Source organism: Melospiza melodia, chromosome 2, assembly GCF_035770615.1.
Source record: "Melospiza melodia melodia isolate bMelMel2 chromosome 2, bMelMel2.pri, whole genome shotgun sequence".
NCBI lineage: Eukaryota > Metazoa > Chordata > Aves > Passeriformes > Passerellidae > Melospiza > Melospiza melodia.
Window position 1 is genome coordinate 25,228,125 of NC_086195.1, and position 21,627 is coordinate 25,249,751.

Below are 21,627 nucleotides of genomic sequence, written 5' to 3' on the forward strand. Positions count from 1 at the left end.
CTTCTTCTTCACCCTTTCCCAGGTTCAACTTCACTCTGGACTCTTCTACCCAGTGCACATCTGCAGGGGCAGCATTTCCTTCAGGAAAGGTCTGCTTGTTCCAGTCTGAGTCCTCCCTCAGCTGCAGGGAATACATGATTTGCCATGGTGTGGGTGCCTTTGGCCTTGTCATTCCCCACACCATTTGTTTCTCATTCATTTTTCTCCCTCTTCCCCTCCCTGTGCCATGTTTTTGCCCTTTCTCACACGGGCTTTCCCTGAGCTGCCACTGCCCCCAGTGCAGGCCTCAGCCGGGCCCATCAAAGCTGTCTGGAACCACCCCAGGGCAGCCCAGCCCCACCCAGACAGGAGCCCCCTGAACTAAGCTGCTTGAGTTTTTAAAGGAAAAATCCTCAAAGCAGACAAGAAACGCCAAATAAAATGCTGTGGCATTAATCACACTTTCAGGAGTGGAGGGAGGAGCAGTTTACAAATGGAAAGGCCTAATATCTTTCTCAATTTCTACTTCTAGGTCACATTACTGGTCATGGACACATCAAAGAAGTTCTCCAAGTTTCAAAAGTCCAGGAGGACTTTCTCTATCACTGACCCAACAAATGGCAGCTCTCCAACAGAGTGCTTGTCACAAGCATCACCTTGGGCACTGGTTTAGCCACATGGTGAAAACCACAGCCCAAGCCAGGCCTTGGGGCAGCCAGGATAGCACTGGAAGGTGAGGTGAGAGTAAGGCCAGTGTCAAGGGGACAGTTAAAGTTGTGTAGCAAACAACAGACCTTAAACAACAACAGACCATACTCCCTGTCAAGGCCAGGTAATTTATTCTTACTGGCACTGAGAGCTTTTAAATACAAGCCCTCAGCAGCTACCAAATTTTCTGACAGAATTCCACTGCACAGCTGGCTGAAAATAAAAACCCAAGCACCTAAACATCAACTACTAAAAACTCTAATAAACCTAACCAAACCAGTCAAGCCCCAAATTTGGTCAAATGATCAGCTACCACATTTTTTCAAGGGGATGAAAATATAGTTTTAATCACCCTATGCTCTAACCCAGCTCACTTTACTCACAACATTGGTTTTTCATTATATTACCAGAACAATGAGGTTTGCTTTATTTTTGCCTTCTACTTCCCCTTAACATTTTTCAAATGGCTACTTTATTGATCACCTAAAAATGCATCAATTGTACTGGGCACCTCTAATGCAGTCACTCAAAATGCGCATGGCAATGCATATACTGGATTGTCTGAACACATCATTTTTCAAGGTAAGCACAGATTCAAATTCCTGCTCAAGTGCACCACTTAAAATACATGGGGTTTTCTATGGTTTTGCCCCAGGATTAATCCAAGACCCACACTTGATTTTTAATTCTACCTGCACAAGCAAGGCACTCCAGGTAGAGGGACTGTATTCCAACAGGAGTTTATAGTGACTTTGAGACACAGACACATGAAATGCAATTTCCATTGTCCTACCTGCATGAATGATTCCCTGGATCATCTTGGCTGAGCAGTAAGCAAAATATAAAAACATACACATATGTATGGAGAGGCAGGAAGGAATATGGACAAGCAGATGTCTAAGCACCAGAACAAACAACACTGCACTTGTGTTTCCTTGCAGAAACAAGCAGTTTCAGATCACACAGCTCTGTTAGACACCAGGATCTGGGCAGGTGTAAGACAAGATCCATGAAGGCCTAGGAAGCTGATCTGAAGCAAACAGTGCTTATGGACAGCCTATACATATTAATGCAGCAGTCACAGCTCACAAATACAGCCTACATTACTCTTTTTGTCAAGGCCCACAGTACGTACTTCTGTGTGACATCAGTCATGTCAGGAGAATACATGACAAGTTCCAGTCCACGAAAGCATAGACAGAGTTCCACTGACTCATCGGCCTGAACTGGTTCTTTATGTGCAGCCATACTGTGTTATTAAGGAGAAACAACACTCTGGACCTGTCAAATGGGCCATCAGTGATACCATTTCACAGCTCCCCGTGAAGTTCTATGAAGGTATTAGTTAGATTTATCTCTACATTTCTCTTCAAGGTTTACGACAAACCCAACTCTGTGGTTGAATAAAATAACATCTTCAGATTTGCACTACATGTTCTGGACATCCACCGGTTCATCCATTATTTATAAGATTGTTGGTCAGTTTGAATGTTCTAAAGTCTAACTAGCTATGTCAAGCATTTCTTTTTCTTGAACAATATTACTTCAATTCTCATATTGCACAAAGGAGAGAAAAACTTATTGTCTGATTTTCTCATTTTTAAATATTTCAATCACACAGCCTTGAACTAACTAGCACACAGTTTAAGTTGGGGTTTTTTTGCAATTTCAGTATGCAAGACAAACCCCTGTATTCAGATTCTCTTCCTTTAAAATTTACATGCATTTATCTTAATTTTCATTTAGGTCGTTCTTGATTTTTCATTTCTTTTGGTTCTAATTAAAATAGGACAAACCTTTCGTACTTGCTACCAGACAGCAGGGAGCACAAAAGAAAATATACAACTGAAAAGGAACAGTGTGGAACTCTTCACATGTGGGAAAGCTGTGCAGATGATAAAAAACATCTGAATGAGGAATATCACTGCCAAGTCCACATGCAAACAGTAGAGAAACTCAGGTAGGTTTTTATGTCACTGCAGGCAGAACTGCTGAACTGATGAAATTATCCCAGCACAGAAGACAAACTCTTACTCATTTAGATAAATAGTACAAAAGCCAAATTGATACATCATCATCCATTGCTACCACCACCGATGAAATAGGGATTCCAGATTTGCCAAGGCAGAGAACATGAACAGAACACAGGAGGTCTGGACAAGATTTACTGCAACTAATTTCAGTGAGGTTAAAATCAGCCAGTACCATCAGAAAGGACAGATACTTCTACATATTTCATTTTCGTATTACATTTAAAAATGCTCCTGAAGAAGTGAAAAAGTAGTTTGTTATATCCCTCCTTTTCAACTATCCTAGGCTCTTTATCTTTTCCTCAGTATGCTGTTGTGCATACAGCACTCGAGCAAGGCTATGACATAAAAGCTCTTGTTTTCTGCAGCAACAATTTTATGCTAGGTCTTTGCTTGCAGCTGATTCTCAATATCTGGCTTTTGATCCCCCAGGAATCAGACAAAAGAACTGCCCTATTGTCAAGAGACAGACTCCAATATTAAGAGACAGAACTTCATTGTGTGAAATGCCAGTGGCCCACTGAATAAAGCATCAGCAAAAGTCTTTAGCTGATGTAGTGCTCTGACATTTCCAACTGGGGCAAAAACTCTACAATGTCCACTGTGCTGCTATGTACACATGTGGATTGTGTCCCAAATATTGCTTTTCCTTTTGAGGCTTTCTCCTTGGTGGTACTTAGTTTAATCCCTCAGTTCCTGAAAGGCCAGGCTAGCTGGGCATTTAACCTCTGTGAACACATGCTCTAAACCTTACGGGAACAAACCTCCGTCCCGCTGTTACGCCACCGTCAGTAATGCCGGATTGGGAGTTATTCCAGGAATTAAACCACCAGAGCACAAGGTACCCTTCCACAGGCTGCTTTAAAACTATCCCAGCATTTAGCTAGATGAAGTCAGCTTTTTCCAGCTAGAAAGAGACACTATATTGAGATCTATGTAGGATTATATGAGTTGTGTCAAACTACTCAAGTCATAGCTTCGATTCTACAGCTGTTTACAGCTTTCAGCAAAGTTTTGATTTGATTTAGAGAGGTAGTATAGTTAAAATGACTAACAGATTTCAAGGGCCTGTCTTCCATTCCAGATTAACCCCAAATTAATGAAGAGTTTCAAAGAAAAAAAATGTTTCACAGAAAAGAGCTTATGGGATAGTTTCTTGTGTGAAGGCTATGCTCTAGAACCTACGGCAAAATTTCTCTTATTCTTATCAGTGGGAAAATACACAGAGACATATATCCAGTGCCAGGCCTTCAAAGTGAAATGGCTGCATCTGCACAGTCATCAGAGACACTGGATCTCACCACAGGACACAGAGACTTCAGCTAGATCCAAATTTCAAGGCACCATCTGGAGAAGCCTGCTCTTCCCTGGCAGTATGGGAATCTCACCTGAACCTCTCAGCTAGATACTGAGGACAGATCTGCCTTCTCACAAGACAAGACCAGAACAGTCATCCATTCTGACACAAGAGGCACAGCTGAGTGACAGTGCTCAGATCCTAGCATTGCCCTGCACTAGACCAGCCTTTCTCTGTGCAATTGGGTCAGCAGGTGAGAACAGCGGTGCCCAGGAGAGGGTAGAACTGCACTCACTTTTCCTTTCTGCAAGAAGGACTTGACACTGGATTTACCGTCCTGCATATTAGAGGCTGATGGTGGTCCTGGGTTGGGTATTTATGCTAATTTCTTACAGAACATTTTTAGAAGAACATTTATTCTGATCTTTACTGGGAGGTGTGGGTAATTTTTCAGGGAATAACATTGGCTGTTGGCAGTATTGAGATGGGACAAGACATCTGGAGTTAGATATCTTCTACCCATGACAGAAAATCATGGCTTTGTTTTGTACAGGACTCTGGCTTACAAACTTCACATCTTAAACCATAAATGCTCTAAGATGTCCAGAATGGTCTTAGAGTAAGTTTGGATTTTATAATGTAAAAAATTATTTCTACTAATTTCTCCTGATGTTCCATTACCCAGGGCAAGTCTACCTGTTTCTGTCACTGCTTTGGTCCTCTATCACCGTTTTATGCTATAAAACACTACAATTTCCAAGCACAAGACATCAACAAATTATAGAGGAAAAGATACATTAAACTCAAAATTTGAACTGGCAATAACAAAGATCCCACCTTGAAGCTATAAACAATCTGAAGCAATACATACTGAAATAAAAGCAGTGTATTTTTGAGACAGATGCAGCACAGCCCCACGGTGAACTGAGTTTGGCAAAGTTTGCCATTTGTCTACGGGAACCCCATTAATGTTGCCATGGAACACTTCATAGGATGGCTTTTGGACAAGTACAACATTTATCACTCTGATCCACCTTTCAATCAAAAGCTGTTCTTTTTGCACTGTTCCTTTGCTTAGCCCAGACTCTAAATGCATTGACTCCAATTCCTCTCATATATCTCTACATTTACTAGATTTCCTGAATGATCACATAGAGGGATGAAGTAGGTTTTCAAACTCAAACTTCTTCAGAACAGGTGGACACTACCCTGCTGACCTGGAGGCTTCAGGGAGTGCTCTTGACAAAGGAGCACTCAGCTCCACAGGACAGAAAGGAATCACATTTTAGGAATCAGATTTTCCATTATCATCTCACATTATTAATTTTAACTTATGCTGTGGTTATGAAATCACAATGAGGATACCCAGTTTGAGAAGTTGGAGGCTTCTCTAAGAAGTCTGTTAAATTATTTTAATTACTCATTAATTGATAAATGATTTAATTACTCATGGTATAAATTATTTAATTACTCATGGTATTTTAATTACTCATATTTAGCATAGCTTTATGTGTCCTGTTAAGCAGAGAATTGAACCTGCCAGTTTTTCAGAGGAGTTCAGCACCAGATAGTCTGGGTTTGAATTACCCTAAAAATAACAGCTCAGATTAAGTTCTGAGTAGCAATGGAGCAATAATAATTTGAACTTGTTTTCAGTTCAATAAGAGACATGACATAACAGGTCAAGTTCAGGTTTGCTTTGCTACGAAGGTGGCACAAATCAGTTTTCAGTTTTATTGCCTTGTTAAAAGTGTAAGGAGCCCAAACAGCCAGTTCCCTTGCACCTGTTTATGGAATACATCTCTTGAAAGTCTTTCAAAATAGCATTTCAAAATATTCCATTTTGTTTTTGTTTCTGTAATGATGACCAGGACTACCTGAAAGCCTTTGGGAAAGATTTTCAAGAGAACCAGAACACTAACACAAGTGACTATGGACACACCTCCTTCCCAGAATAGATTTCCCCCACTAAACCTCTTCAGGTAAATAGCCTGGGTCTGTGCCTGACAGCCAGAGGTGATGACACACTTAAGCAGAAGTACAAGCCTCAGATTGGCTGAGATATTTTGAGCCATGCCAACCATGCCAGGACAGAGGTTCACATGCAAGAACCACCAGATTGCTCCACCACACTTTTCTATACGTATTTTGCACAAAGGTGAATGCTGTCCATCTTCAGTACACCAATCAATGCCAGCAGCAGCAAGAACCAGAGAAAGGAACTACCACCAGCCTTTAGAAAGGGAAAATTACTCACCCACACGACCAATCAGCACAGGAACTGACAAGAAAAAGAGAGAAAAGATTACAAAATGTCACAGCTCAGCCCTGTTGCTATCTCCAGAGACAATAAAACGCAAGGAGAACACAGATACTCACCTGCCCATTGCTTCTTTTGTATAGGCCAGTTTCTGGAAAACAAAAAGAAATCCTAAATATATTTGAGTAATATAAAGTGAAATAAATTGAAATGCAGTTTATACCACTTTATGTCCTTCTGCATGCTGAAATAATTCTGTTCTCTGTACTGTCATTTTCTAAGTTCAAAATTTACTAACAAAGTCCCTGCTGAAAAGGAAATATGTCTGACATTTCCAAAATACAACTGAAACTCAACATCAGAAAGTGCAAAGAGCATTAGGTTTGTCAGAGGTGCTCTACATTTCCTACAGTGCTCTGCAGGTACAACGTTGTCCCACATTAGAGGATGCCAACAATAAGAAGCTTTTAAGCAAGCAGTCTTCAGAAATTCAGTGTTCTGCTAATTATCTATAGATTTAAAAACATCTTTTCAAAGTAAAGCTACAGCTTAAAGTACCACAGCAGGATTAATCTGATGACTTTTGTTTATGGCTACACAAGTGGCAAGGATGATGTTTTTTCATGTATTGGTATGAAAAAACTAAGAAGGGCTACTAAGAAGCTCATATTTTTTTCATCAAAATTCTCAAGGTATTAGTGCCATTAGTTCTACAGGCAAGACAGAGATGTGAGGTTCCATGTGAGGAACACCACAAGTAGTGGAGGAGGTCCTGGGATATAATGCTGGATCCTGCTGTTGTACCAATGTAAAGAGAATATCAAATACTTACAGAAAATTAATGTCCATCCACAAAATTCCTGCTTCTCTGCTTTAGGGAGTAAAAAAGGGATTGTTTGGTGGACTGCTTATTGTGCTGGCTTTCTTTGTATAATCAATGCAGGTATATTTTTCAGTAAAAACAACAGGAGTTGAATCAACCCAACTATCTCCTTTAAAATTGAATTAAAATTAGCTTTAAACATACTATTTTCACTTTGCAAACTTCTCTGAAAAACACCCATATGTATTCAGTGACCTCAGGACTGTCACTCTATGCTATCCTGATGGTTCTTCTTGTGAAGGAAGGTTGAAAAGGCAAAAGAGTATTTTTGAGCAGGTTAGCCTGCTCACTCTCTTCACCTGTGTTTTCCTGTGCTTCCAGGAAAGTGAAGGAATTCAGCTGTTATTGATTTGGAGCCATGTCAGTGAGTAGCCTTCTTTTCTTTCTAGAACACGAGGGCATTGTGATCACAGCTAGAACAGCAGACAGCCTGGATATCAGCCCCAGCAGGGCTTACCAAAATACCAATTTCAGCCAGCTTGCCTTTCAGCATGTTCTTTGGTCAACATTTATTATATAACTCCATTTAATGAAGCATTTGGTGATTCTTTAGTGTGAAAAACTAAGACACAGCAAGACTAGTTTTAAGTGACAAAGAAAACAGGTAGTCAACAATGGAAACTAACTTGGGGCCACCACAGCTGTGTTGGACTTTTGGTATTTTAATTAAGGGCTCATTATGCTGATCTATATATTAATTATGCTGCCTATATATTCACTCCTAGTGCACTTGCATCTACAAGGAAGATAGAGATAGATTCCCTCTCTGCAAGGTTTATGAAAGTTATCTCTAAGTAGTAGCTCTGTAAAAAATGTTTTTTCACTAGAAAAGGAGATTTCTTCCACACTCGGCCAGTCAGGATGATTTGTAGGTGCTATTAAAGCCAACCCCAGGTATTAGAGGCCTCACACATCTTTTCAATGCCTAGAGCTAGTCTGTACCCAGCAGCTTTACTCACTGCTCCTCAAAGGCCCCTGAGAGCAGAGCTCAGAGCAGTCCTGACTTCCTAGAGACAGGAACAGGGACACCCCAGTGAGGGGTGCCTGGGCCAAAACTCTGTTGCAGGGCAGCCTGAGGAGCTGGTGGCTCCCAAGTTCCCTGAGTCTGGGTCCCTGGACTTAACCAATGTCTTATTATTTCCAAGTCACCTATTCAACAAATTATAAAGAGAACTTATAAGAACTAAACCTGAAATGTCAAATTATTATTTTAATGGCCAAATTATAGAATAAGAAACACAACACAGTCTCCACATCCATATTTTTAATAAGGCATCAAATGACTTAATTCTCATATAATTTCATAGTAAACTAGCACCCTCTATTGCAATAGTCTGTAGTGTGACTCTCTTCATCATTCAATTTGCTTTCCAGCCTGGGGTGGGGGCAAGTGATGACACATTTGAACTCCATGGTAAACATCACCTTTTCCCCCTAATTAGAAGCCAAGAGCTCTAGAGTTCTAATACTGGCCTGTTTAATCATTTAGGACAGAATAGCATTTGCCAAAACATCTCACCTCTCTGACTCGGTTCCTTCATCAAGATGGAGTTAGAAATTTACCTACTGCACGCAGACTGCAAAGATTATTTAATGTCTTCACCCTTTCAACGCTTGAAGTGATCTATGAATAGTTCACCACAACAGCAGCAGCCACAACAAAGCTTAAGGGAAGCTTTTATTCACTGAAGCTTTCTCTAGCAGATGCTTTGTACAAAGTGAGTTCTCTTGAAGTGAGACCTTCCTGACATTATTATACCAATTCTCCTGATGCTGGAAGCTCTGGTGCTCACCTTCCTCAACAGTTATTTTACATAATGGAAAGTTACCATGAATTAATACAAATACATCAAATACAGGCTACAGCACTGCAGCAAATCACATGTACCAACCAGATGACCTCCTATCAAGTCATGATCTTGCAGGAAAGCAATTATATAGGACATTCTTGCCTGATTTTGAGACCATCATTATGCACAGAAGACAAAATATCCTGAGGGTAGTCCCAGGCAGGAGAAAAAGGCAAAGGAAATGTCAAGGAGATCTGGAATAATCCCATATTAGTTCATTCCATCTGTGTAGTACTGTACAAAGCATATTTGATTTAACCTACCAACACATCTCATTTACAACAGAAAAGTGATGCCAAGAAATGATTCTCTATCTGCCTGTCCTGATTCCCCACCACGCTGTCACAAAGGCAAGGCCACAGCACTGGGGATGATGATTCAAGCAAATGGAGGACAATGGCCAGAACTGAAGCTATAGAGAAAGGTCAGAATAGGGAGCAGTGCTTTGAGGAACATCCCTGACAGGTTAGGTACAAATACTGCCTACAGTGAGTTAAAGAAGAAATAGCAGGAACAGCTTAGGGGAACAGATATTGTTTAAACTATGTGCAACTTAAAATGAATGCTATATATATATGGCAAAGGGTTTTCTTTTTAAACTAGAGGAGGCTAAAACTTGAAATGCCAAGAATGAAAGTCAATAAGAGAACAGTAAGGGCATGGATAAGAAAAGGGGTGAAGGAAATCCGAGACTGGCTGAAAGGAGGGCAACTGAAATTTTGTTTTGCATTCATAGAAGGGGATGGAGGATGTGAAAGAGCAGATATGATCTGCTTTTTTCCAGATTTAGAAGAAGCTAAAGGAGGTGCTCTATGCAAAGAAAACAATGTAAAGATCTGGAAAGAGTGGTTAGAACATTTAATTAAACTGAGAAAACAATGGTTAGCAAGGAAGGCCACACAACAGGGGAAGAGGAGAGACAGCAGAAGAGATCTTCCACAGGAACCTGAGGAATACAAAATAATCTGCCTCTGTGAAGTATTCAAACAGCAGCACAGGGAGTAAGGGGTTATAAATAATTAATATCTTTGGGATGCTCCATCCCACCTTCGAATACTGCTCTCAGAATTCAGAAAATGAGGCAAAAATCACTCATTTTACATTGCTAAGTACCCATTTCAACATGCTAACGAGGTGTTTTGTTATGCCACCCATTCAGGCATCCTCAGGCAGGGTTGCCTTCTCCCTTCTCACCCTAATCTGTCGCTGAGCATTTTATGGTACAAACACAGTGAAGAAGCTAGAGCTGCTCGTGGAAAGTCAATACGACACAAAAGTACTGCTGAGTCAACACCTTGAAGGGTTTGTGTCTTGTCCCAGGAACTTTTCAAATTGCTCTTTTGGTAGGTTAGCAAATTCTCAGGGAAAGCCATGCTACAAACTCCTTTCCACGTTAAATCTCAGCTTAACTCTTGGCTCTCAGACCCACCAGAGTGGGCAGAGCACATATTTCCCTCTCACCAGCAACCAAAAAAATCTCACAGACCTGCTTCCTTTGGGAAGGATTCATAACCTAGTTCCTGTTATCCCATCTGCCCAACACTGTCAGATACACTTTGTTAAAGGTGTGGGCTTGTACAGGAGCCCTCAGCAGGTATGATTGAGAATCTGCTCAACAGATTGAATTGCATGCGTTCCTTTAAGGCTTCATTTCTCATAACAGCTTTTCTCAACATCTCTTTTCATTGTAGGTTGTTATCAGACCTGTAAGGAACAGCAGCTCCTCAAAACTTAATTTTCTGAAATTTGATTGAAATCTGAGGAAATTGAAATTATGATGTGATTTGCATGCCCACGTTGGAAATGCAGATTGCACACAAAACTTTACACTGAAAGCCCTGCAGGATCAGGCTTTAAGCTGCTTTTTGCTATGGATTTGGGAAGGAGTCCTGTATGCCAGCTGTAAATTCTCCTATGAGCAGCACAGGTTGTGCTGCTTTGGCAGCAGTGTCTCAATCTCATAGCAAGCCATCCATGGTTCTTGGGAAACCAATATTTACTTTTGCTTGCATTTCTCCTCACTTGGATTTTCCAAAAATTGTCTAGCACAAGTGGGAACATGGCCACAATCACAGGGCAGAGTCAGGGCAAATTTGGCAGTACTGGAATTCCAAACATATATGTCTCAAAGTGTAGAATGGGATGGATGTTACATTCTATGAACTGAATACAGCTACACAGTAAGGAACACAAGCCAAGTTAATTTATAGATAGGAATGTTTACATGAAGATTTATACTGGAAAACCCCCACCTTATGGATTTGAATTGCCTCCTCCATTTGCATTTCAGTCAGGAATTGAAAAAAAAAGATGGGTTAACAATCTCACAATTTGTAAATCTACTTAATATCCAATGAAATTAATTGGGATAGTATTCTTTCCATGCAAGGTACTGTCAGTTAACATGATCACACAAATTAAAATGAAAATTCAAGGGAGAAAAAAAGATATTTAAAATATTATTTTATGCTTGCCATGAATATGTCCACCTGCTCATTCTGATAACCTGGCAGGTGATCTGCTTAAAGAAACTCAGAATATATTCTGTATAAGCACATACAGAGCATCCATGTATATACAGATATTACAGGGAAACCCACAAAGGCAAACCTCACGTCTCCAAGACAAAAAAAAATTATGAAAGCTGAGACAAGCTGGTCTAAGCTTCAACTGATATCCAGCAAGAAAGTATGTTAAAAGGAAGAGAAAGAGAATTTTTCTCAATATGAACTAAGTTAGGATGGAGCAGACATTTCAGCATCTGTGGGAGTGTGACAATGATTACTGGGGATTAGAGGAAAGGATAAGAAAGAAAACCAGGGAGGAAGGCTAATAAGATGGCATTTAATTACACTGCTGGTAACAGGCCTTCCACACTACAACAAAAGCATCACGAAAGCAATAATTTTTTCTGAATTATTGATTATTAAATGCAAACCCCACAGATTTAATTTGTCAAATTTTCAGATACCCTGAACTTCTTTTGAGAGAAAGGGGGAAAAATTCAGCACATGCTGCATTTCTAAAACTTGAATTTCATGTTGCAATCTGCCAAAAAGTAATAAGAAATAGACTTTGAAATAATATTGCCAGAATTTGCCAATATGCCTATACAAAAGAGGCAGCAGAGTAATGCTGTGAAAATAACAGCCAATGTATACAAAAAGAAAAGTTTAAGAGCCAGAATGAGGGATGCAGGACTCCAGGCTGCTCTCCAAAATGCAGTTTATTGTATCCAAGACATTACAGCAGTCCAGGGTCATGAGTGACAGAGCCTGTGCCCACAGCTGTCAGCTCCAGCTGCAGGCAGGCCTGGAGACCCTTTGATGTTGGTTACAATGCATTATATACTTTTCTTTGCTGAGCATCTTTATACAGAAGGGCCAATCTATACTTTAACTTTTACCTATAGCCTCTCATAACTACTATAATAACCATATTCATGTTACTATTCTCCAGTCACTAAAGTTAGTACATTACCGTTTAAGCTAGAAGTTGTGTTTCAGTTTTCTTGCAGTGGAGAATTCTGAGACCTTTTTTCTACTTGCAACATTGGCGGGCTTGTTTGCCTGTGGAATCTTTCTGCTTGGCAAAAACATCTTCTTGTTTGACGTGGGTTTATCCTTTGCTCTCTATTCATTCTCAGGTTCTACATTCAAAAATCTTTCTGCCAAGCATACATATCTGTTAAACTTTCTTGTCAAACTTTCATCCTTCCCATCAGAAAAGCAGAATTTCATCAGCTGCAGGCTCTCAACTAAACTCTTGAAATTAACCACAGATGATTTGCAGACATTGGAGAGCAGAGGAAGATTAGAAACAAGTGGCATTTAATGAGGAGTGTAATAGTCGAACAAAAAAAAAACCACTGCAGAAGAGAATCTTCCTTTTAAGCAAGAGTGTGGCCCATCCAAACCTGCCCACAAGAGAGTCCTGTGCAGTGAATGCCAGCAGCCCCTTGGTGACAAGGGCTCTGTGCTTTAGAGATCAAACCTAAGGAATGGGGGGAAAAATAGCAGATCATGACCAAATGAATTAACAGTCTGCAATGTGAGGGGTAACAACATCCCACTAGTAATGGAAAGGCTTGACCATACAGCTTGGTCTTCTTAGCAGGTGAGAGTGGAAAGAACAAGGGGGTTGGACACAGGGTTTCAGAAAGTGTGTCTGGTCCCACAGGCTGTGCCCCAGCTCTTACCACCACATTGGACTGGGTTAGCAGCTAGCAGGAAGGAGGATGTTCTTAAAAGCAGAGATGTATCCACTGCATCTGTTTGGACTTAACACGCTCACAGCTGCTTTAAAAAGGTTTCACACACTGACAAGAATTTTGTGCACAAGCATCTGTGAGAAAGGTGAGTCAGTACTAGAGCTAGAAATTAAATCCACTCTCTGACCCATGCATTTAAAAGTACCATTGGATCTTTTGACAGTGACTGATTGGGGCATAGGGTGCTCTTGACTTCAGCCTTTGGTTCAAAGTCAAATTGAGTTCAGGTTCTTATTCCAAAAAAGTCACCTGACTGATTTGTGACATTTTGTGGAGCAAAGAGGTGACAGCATTTGGTCCCTCTTATCACAGACTAGTCTGCTATCAAATCAGCCCAAAAGCCATCAGCCTTTATCACCTGTGCTGAAAGAAAGTAGAAGAATGAACAGAATATTTTCCAGAACATGGTATTGCTGAAGGCAATATATCCACCTACAGGAGAAAGGAAACCTAAATAAATATAAACTTTCTGAAAAGATCAAACCCAGAGAACTTTATCTGACTCCACTTAAATGCTGCAGAGCCATATCCAAAAGGGGAGAGCAGCAGTGGGAAATTAGATGCATCATCTTCTTTCCAAGAGTAATTTTGATTTCTTTTAAACTCCCACTATAGATCATCTTACTGTGAACACAAAACAGTCACATGCACTGTGTGCATTAAAAAATCACATTCATTTTATTTCTCTCTATCTTTTTGCAAAGACTTCTAAGGGCAACAACACCACCAGACTTCACAGAAGCAAACTTTGGCTAGCATCTGCTAAGACTAACATGCAGGCTCAGGAAAATAAACCTTCTCTCCATTATCCACAACAGTTTCCATATTCACCTTCCTTAGTGAACATTCCTAGCATAGAAATCCAATAAAAAAGCAGGAAAGAAAAAAAAAATTCAGCGCATCCACATTGACAGAACTTACTGTTTCTATGGGGTTACACATTTAAGACTTACAAGTTTCATAAAACTATTCATTAGCTTGCAAAAGTAATCTTAAACATATATGGCAAAGGGTTTTAAGTGTGGCAAATACATTTTAAGAAGCCTTTTATCCAGAGAAATTAAGATATCTACTGTACCTTAGATGAATACAAAGTTAAGCACTCTATTTTAAAATTCACAAACTCCTGAAATTACATCTTTGTATTTCATTTGAGAGAGGCTTTTTTTAATTTGACTTAATATTTCTTTTATTTTCTTTAAGCTAAAATAAACTTGAATCAACAGAAAACATACTGAGATAGTGTGCATTTTTATTGACTCATTTTACCCTTGTTGTACACTGATTTTAACCTGCAGCTTCCCATTGCAAATTACCTAATGTTATTTATTACCTGTAGCCATGATATTTTCTGAAAAATCTCATTGCCAGGATTTTTCTCCTGAGAAGCCGAGAGGCCTCAGGAACAAAATGTAAACAATTATTATCTGCTGCTGTGGAATGCAACAGGTGCATCTTTGATTGGTCTCATGTGGTTGTTTTTAATTAATGGCCAATCACAGCCCAGCTGTCTCAGACTCTCTGATCAAGCACAAGATTTTATTATCATTCCTTTCTATTCCTTGCTAGCCTTTTGATGAAATCCTTTCTTCTATTATTTTAGTATAGTTTTAGTATATCATTATCTTTTAATATAATATATATCATAAAATAATAAATCAGCCTTCTGAAAGATGGAGTCAAGATTCTCGTCTCTTCCCATGTTGGGACTGCCTGCAAATTGCCACAATTAACTTCATAGGACACCACAGGTTTTACATTTTTTATAACTACACACATTTCAGTCAGGCAGCAGTGCACAGACATCACAGACCTGTAGAACATCCAACAGGCAGCTGTGCCATAGGGCTTGGTAGAACTACAGCTTGGAATTTCCTGCTCTCAAGTGCAATTTGTGCTGAAGACACCTCAAGGTGCAGCTCAGAGCAGGGAGGCTGCTACACACCCCAGGGGAAAAGGCACCTCAGCCTGGCCCACATTGTGGGTCTGAACACCTTCTACTTGTCAGGAACACCTCTATTAATGACATCTCTTCATCATTGCTGCTTTTCTCTGCATTGGATCACCTACAACTTTGTTTTGGAACTGATCTCAGAGCTACAGATCCCAGAACTGAAATACCCACTCCTGCCTGTTTGAGGGCTCTGTCCATTACTGCCAAATGCCAAAGGTGCACATTGCAGTGGGACATGGTCCCCTTGCCCATGAGAACAGGGAGAATTGTGACATTTTGTGGAGCAAAGAGGTGACAGCATTGGGTCTCTCTTATCACAGACTAGTGTGCCTGGCAGCTGCTGCACCCACCTTCATGATCAGGCTCCGGTGCTCCTCAGACTGGCTGAAGTTGGTGCCCATCTCAAAGATGCTCATCATGCCCTCCTCACACAGGCTCATCCACGTGTTATATTCTTCCCGCTCCGGCAGTCTGTCCCAGAACGTCTTGAAGACCTCCCAGACTGTTTCCTGGCACACTACAGGCACAAGAAAGGTCTGGTGTTAGTACAACAGTACACTAACACATAGAAAACAGCAACCTGACATCTGCACGGGACTGGGGAAAGGACTGAAGCGACAGAAATGAAGATGTGGTGGATCTTCCACACTCATATTACCTCTCTCCCTGAACAACATTATTTCCACTGAATGAAACTGCCATTTGATCAATGAACTGAATTTGTAGAAAATCTAGAAAATCAAAATACTATGGCAAATGTCCTCATAGGAAGTAGAGATAGATCTTAAGTTGTAAGAAAGAGGGTGCCACTGATCAAAGTCTAGTAAGCTCAGTCAGTAACAATTCCTTCAGATTCACCTTTACACAGAAATTAAAATACATTTCAGAAATTACAACTGCATTCATAATTCAAAAAACAAGGCAGGATGATGACAAAAGAATATGCTACTAAATAAGTCAAGCCCTAACTGTACAGTACATGTTCACTGAGAAAGATCTGGACAGCTCTGAGCAGTCAGCCTGAGAATTAAGGTCTGATATCACACACTACACTGCCTACTTTAACCTCCCAACCTTGCACAGGCTCTTTTTGCCAGTCAGAGCAGCTGGTCTCATGATGCTCAAGCAAGGACAATTCTGTGACCCAGGATAACTCAAAGAGAGAAAGACTTATAGGATTTTCCTTGTGTCCTGGAAAAGAACAACGTTAAAAGGCTCAAAATCAAAATAATTCATACCAAATGCCATATTGGTGGAGTAGCAGACAAACCTGCTTTTTGGCCTTAATCTGATTTCATTACTCACACATACAGTTCAGCAGAGAAATGCTTTGCATTCTGGGAAAGTCCTGATATCACAATCAAGCCCTTACCAGAGACTGAATCTATGTTTAGAATGCCATTTTCTTCAATCAGTTTTAAAGTTAGCTCTGGGCTGCTAAACCCAGTACCTTGCTGTTATTTCTTCTCTATGCTTTGTTTTCCAAATACCAAAGTTGTTTAAATGTGCATATGTAAACTTAACACATAGATCACATATGGAAACATTTTTATTCAACCAAGAGATGGACATTTTTCTTAAATGCAAAGGCTTTACAAATAACAACCTAAAGGAACTGTTTCCTATGCAGCACCACCCTTAAAGCTGAGCTGAGTCTGGCACACTGGATAGAACCATGCCGAAAAAGTCCTTTTCTTCACCCTGAATTTTAGTTTATCAGAGCAGATGAGACCATTTTCTGTTGTGGAACTCTACAGATACAAAGACATTTCTCATTTCCATGCCATGCTCCCAGGTTTATGACATGAAGATTAGCATTGTAGCTCACATGGTATGCATGAGCAGAGAACAATAAAGTCCCCAAACTCTGCATTATTAACTGTCAGTAGTATATTACTGTTCTAGCACCCCTTCAGCGTCTAGGCAGTTTACAAATAAGTGCGTTTTACAGATAAGTATTAAGTATTGTCCATGTTTCCAATCAGTGTATGCATCTCTATTAATCAGAAACAAATAGCCAAACTGACAAACATCCATGCACCATCTCACATTCCCCCCTCGAGTTTCACTTGCACACACTTTGAGGCAGAGACCACATTTCCATCTGGCCTCTGCACAAACCTCAGGCAATGCAGCCATAATCCTGCTCTGGGATTTCTGGCTCCTGCTGGAGTACTAATAAGCTTCCTGAAGCAGAATAACATCTGTAATATTCTCTGTACCATCCCACTTGTAAGAGCTAGGCATCCAGGAAAAGACTAAAGTCTAATTTCAAATCCAGGAGCCTACACTAAGGAATATCACATGCTCAGGTTTCTTTTGGTGGCACTTGTATCCTACATACCTTTCACTCCAGGTGCCACACTGTGGAGCAAAAATCCTGCAATGAGATTATTCCCTGTGGCTGGGGTAAATCCTCAGCACACTCTCAGCAACCACTGAAGCCACAGCAACAGCTTGTAAATACATTGCAGGGACACTGTCTAATCCTAGAGTTTTCAAATACCAACAGGCAAAGGACTGGCTTTTCAGTTGCAAGTAATTGAAGATAATTTTCCTTAATGCTCTTAAACAAGTTTAAAATAAATGTGATGAGACAGTGTCTTGCCTGACTACAAGCTGCTCCCATACAAACAGTTGTTCCAATCGGCTCCCAATAGATTAAGGATTTTCTGAGTGTCCTTTCATTTGGAATTAGACACCCCACTGAATTCCAGCAGCAAAGGCTTTGTGCCATCTGTGGGCTCCAAGCCCATTAATTAGACCTAAGCTGTCAACACAGGCATGTATTCTGCAAAAGGAGGAAATGAGATGGGGATAAGGAGTCACATTTTGTCCTCTCTAGCCCCTCCTATCTAGCTGCTTCCACGGAGGTGAGCAACAAGTTGGACAACACAGTGCAAATTCCTTCTGTGTTCTCTTCCATCCACACAGTCAGAGTGTGTTAGCTCTGACACACAGGCAGGGATTAAAACCTCCAATCAAACATCTACCACAACTGCTATTTGAACACTTCTGTCAGCTGTGTCCAGGAAACCCACCCTCAGCCTGGGTGAGCTGCTTGCCAACACAGTCCCCCTGCACCACCTTGGACACACAGTCCATCTTATCCCTGTCTGGTTTATTCCAGCTGGCCAGTTTGTAAAGCAGGGGATTGCTTTGCAGGATAACCAATCCAGGGCTCAACACAAGAACCATCCTCAGATGTCCTTACCTATAGGGTGCTCAAGAGTAAATTAATGGACTGGCTAAGAAAGACTGAAACAAAACTGTTCTCTCTCTTTCTCATAAATATCTTCATTGTTTTACAGTTAGAAGAGAGTTGCAATTTCACACACAAAGAGAGAACAACAGAATTTATTCAGTGTGGTTCAAATCACACTCATGTAAAGAAAGAGACAAGCACAATGCTATCTTCCACCTCTCCTTCAGGAATATCAAAAAGGGAGCCAATTCTCATCTTGACTTGACATGGCCACCCAAGGAGCTGAAAAGATGAAAAGACACCACCCTCTCAGTGCATTTAAGTTGGCTAAAAAGTGTGATTGACCTTCTTCTAATTTGAAGGTGGAGCCCACCCTGGGATGGGTTTTCAGCTATCTGTAGGTGAGAGAAGTTTTTCGAAGTTTCTCAAATTCTGGAGAACTCCCATAAAGAAAAAATGTGCTTTTCATTAACTAGATTATAAGCATTCTGAGACTGTAGACAAAAGTTGGAGGCACAAAACCAAAGTAAAACAGGACTTGACTGGAAGCTTCAGGTAATAACTATAACTTACTATTTAAAATAATTAATTGTCTTTCCTTTCTGCCCTTCCAGAAACTTGCCAGTGTCTGTGTCAAATACATTACCTAGATATGCTGAGAATAAATGAAACAACTTTTGACTTAGATTTAAAATAGCAACTCCTTCTCACCTAAACAGAAAATATAACAAAATGAGAGGCAGAGGGACCAAAAAGTTGACCACAGAGTTTTTCAACTAGAAATGCTACTCTCGGTTTTAAATATAAAGATTTTAAAGGAGATAAAGAATGGGGGAAAAAATTGCTGCATGAGAGGTTATAATAAATTGCCATGAGCCCAATTATTCAGAGTTACAATTGAAACTGCCGGGCAGGTTTTGCATTGTGATCTTTCCAGGATTTAGTTTTCAAAGACTAGCTACAAAATTCTCAAAAAACAACAAAGCAGGCATTCCTGCCAGCATGAGGAAGAACTGCTGAGCAGACCCAGTCTCAGGGTCTCTAGCTGGTCAGAGTGACTCCCAGATACATTCTCTTTTCCCAGCCCAGCGATCGAAGAAGGAGTCAGAGCTCTTAATTTCTCAGTCTCGGTTGTTTATTGTTTCTTATCTATAAAATTCTTTCTCTTGGCCTGTCAAGGCCTGCTCAGCAGGACAGCCAGAGGCACTCTGCCTGCCCCCAGGGTCGTGTTATCTTTTTATACTAAAACCAACTACATGTACACTATTTACAATTACTTCCCAATACCTATCACCTATGTTAGACAGTGAGCTTCTACTCTAAACCAATCCAAAAGTGCCACCATCACAGCAGAAGATGGAGGCCAAGAAGAAGAAGGAGAAAGGCTGGACATGCCCAGATTCCTCCATCTTGCTCCCTGAACCCCCATTCAAAACACTCTAAAAATCTATTTTTCACCTCGTGGTAAATTCACTATCATTTTACTTAAACTGTCGTGGCTTGCAGATCCTCATATAAGGTTGGTAATTTGCTCCATGGGTCAAGATCAAAGGCACAGGGCTCTTGGGCTCTGTGCCAGGGTCTCTGAGCCCCCTGGCAGGGGTCTTGTCACTCCAGACAGCCAGAGGGATGTCCTGAATTCCAACAACCCAGCAGCCCTGCCACTGCGGCCTGAAGGGCAGCTCAGCCCTCGGGCCATGTGCGAAGAGCTGCTCTTCATGCCTGGATCTCACTCCAGACTTTCACTGGGCTGCTACAGGGGCACAGATATGTGGGACAGCATTAGCCACACCAGGCCCTGGAGGAGACAGGATTTGTGGTGAGGCCTCTAATCCCCAGCAAACAATACTGATTAAAAGCATCATAACATCGAGATCAATCTTTTAAGGCAGTGAGCTAAGAGTCTTGAAGCTACACGTGAAGTGGGAAGGTAAGCTGCCCTGGAAAATTGTTTCCTTCATTCCATGGCTGCAGTAATAAATAACTTGTATTTTTAAGTCAGTTGACCTCTCAGCTACCTCGCAATTTTCCTCCAAAGAATTCAAATGTTAAAAAAAGAATGAAGGCTTATGAGAAGAGAAGCTCCCTGCTACAAGGGCTGTGAGCAGGTCCAGCTGACTACAGGAAAAGGAACAGTTGTGCTGAAGTCATGTAACTGACTGACACAATAAACCAGAATTCAAACCAAGAATGCAAATCACACAGCTTGGTTGCAGTTTGTCTCCAAATTATATCTTGCATGCATATACTACATTTTTCATGTACATAATCCTAAAAAACCTCACAAGTTAGAAGTCACTTAACTCATCACTGAGATAATCATCCTCAATGTGAAAGAAGGGCTAGGAAAAAAATTAAAAGATGGACAATTTTGGTCCATGCCCTTGTTCAAGGTTCTACTGAGCCAAGTGTCACAGGCCCTTGAAGTAAGCAATGTCTTAACCTTTAAAGGCCATGCTGGGTTTCAAAGGATGCTTTAGAAAGCCAGACATGTCATAAGACAATTCCAATGGAACTGTCTATCAGCATATCTGCTTCAAAAGCAGAAAAGCCCAGCCCCTGGGAGCTTATCTACTTCAAATGCAGTATCTGTGCTCAAGTAATACTCAAAACTAATAGCAAATATCCTGAAAACCTTAAGATAATTGTGTTTCAAACCAAAAAATTCCTCATAGGCAGACACAAGCTCTTCTCAGTCCTACTAATCTACAGAAATGAGTGAAAAACAGTTTATTTGAAGCTTCCTTTCCTAGAGGCATGGTCACTGTTTTCAAAACCTCCAGCTAAGATCTATGATGTGATTAGATGACCTTTCTCTTGCTCTGAAATTCTCCAGTCTGGCTACCCCTCATGCACCTGGGTAGGATACTGCATCCTTGTGGCTCAGGCTGCACCACTGGGGATGCATTTATCTCTCAAGGAGAGAGAATTAGCCTATTACACTCAGTCTGTGCTCAGGGATTTCTGAGGTTAACAGAGGGGGCACCACATGACAGCACTGAGCACCCTGTAGGGGGTAGGGTGGCTTTCTGGCCATTTGTGTAAGTGGGCAGTGCTGGAGCTTAATCCCAATTAAATCTCATTAGTGCTTCTTAAGAGTTGAATCGTCTGTGGTAGCTAGGAGCACTGAATCAGGCTAAATATTCTATTTTGAGGCAACGTGAGACCAACTCCCCATCCTCTCTAACAAT

The 21,627-nt window shown here is 40.8% G+C and overlaps 1 protein-coding gene across 1 annotated transcript in view; it reads right to left on the bottom strand.

The window, feature by feature from the left end:
• The window catches only part of IMPG2 (interphotoreceptor matrix proteoglycan 2), a 53,885-nt gene that overhangs the window by 25,163 nt on the left and 7,095 nt on the right, over positions 1-21,627 (bottom strand). Inside the window, exons 3-5 of the mRNA XM_063179617.1 lie at positions 15,582-15,748; positions 6,394-6,425; positions 6,272-6,295 (exon numbers count right to left, since the gene is read on the bottom strand). Coding sequence (XP_063035687.1) covers positions 6,272-6,295; positions 6,394-6,425; positions 15,582-15,748 — 223 coding nt within the window. The remainder of the gene's footprint in view (positions 1-6,271; positions 6,296-6,393; positions 6,426-15,581; positions 15,749-21,627) is intronic.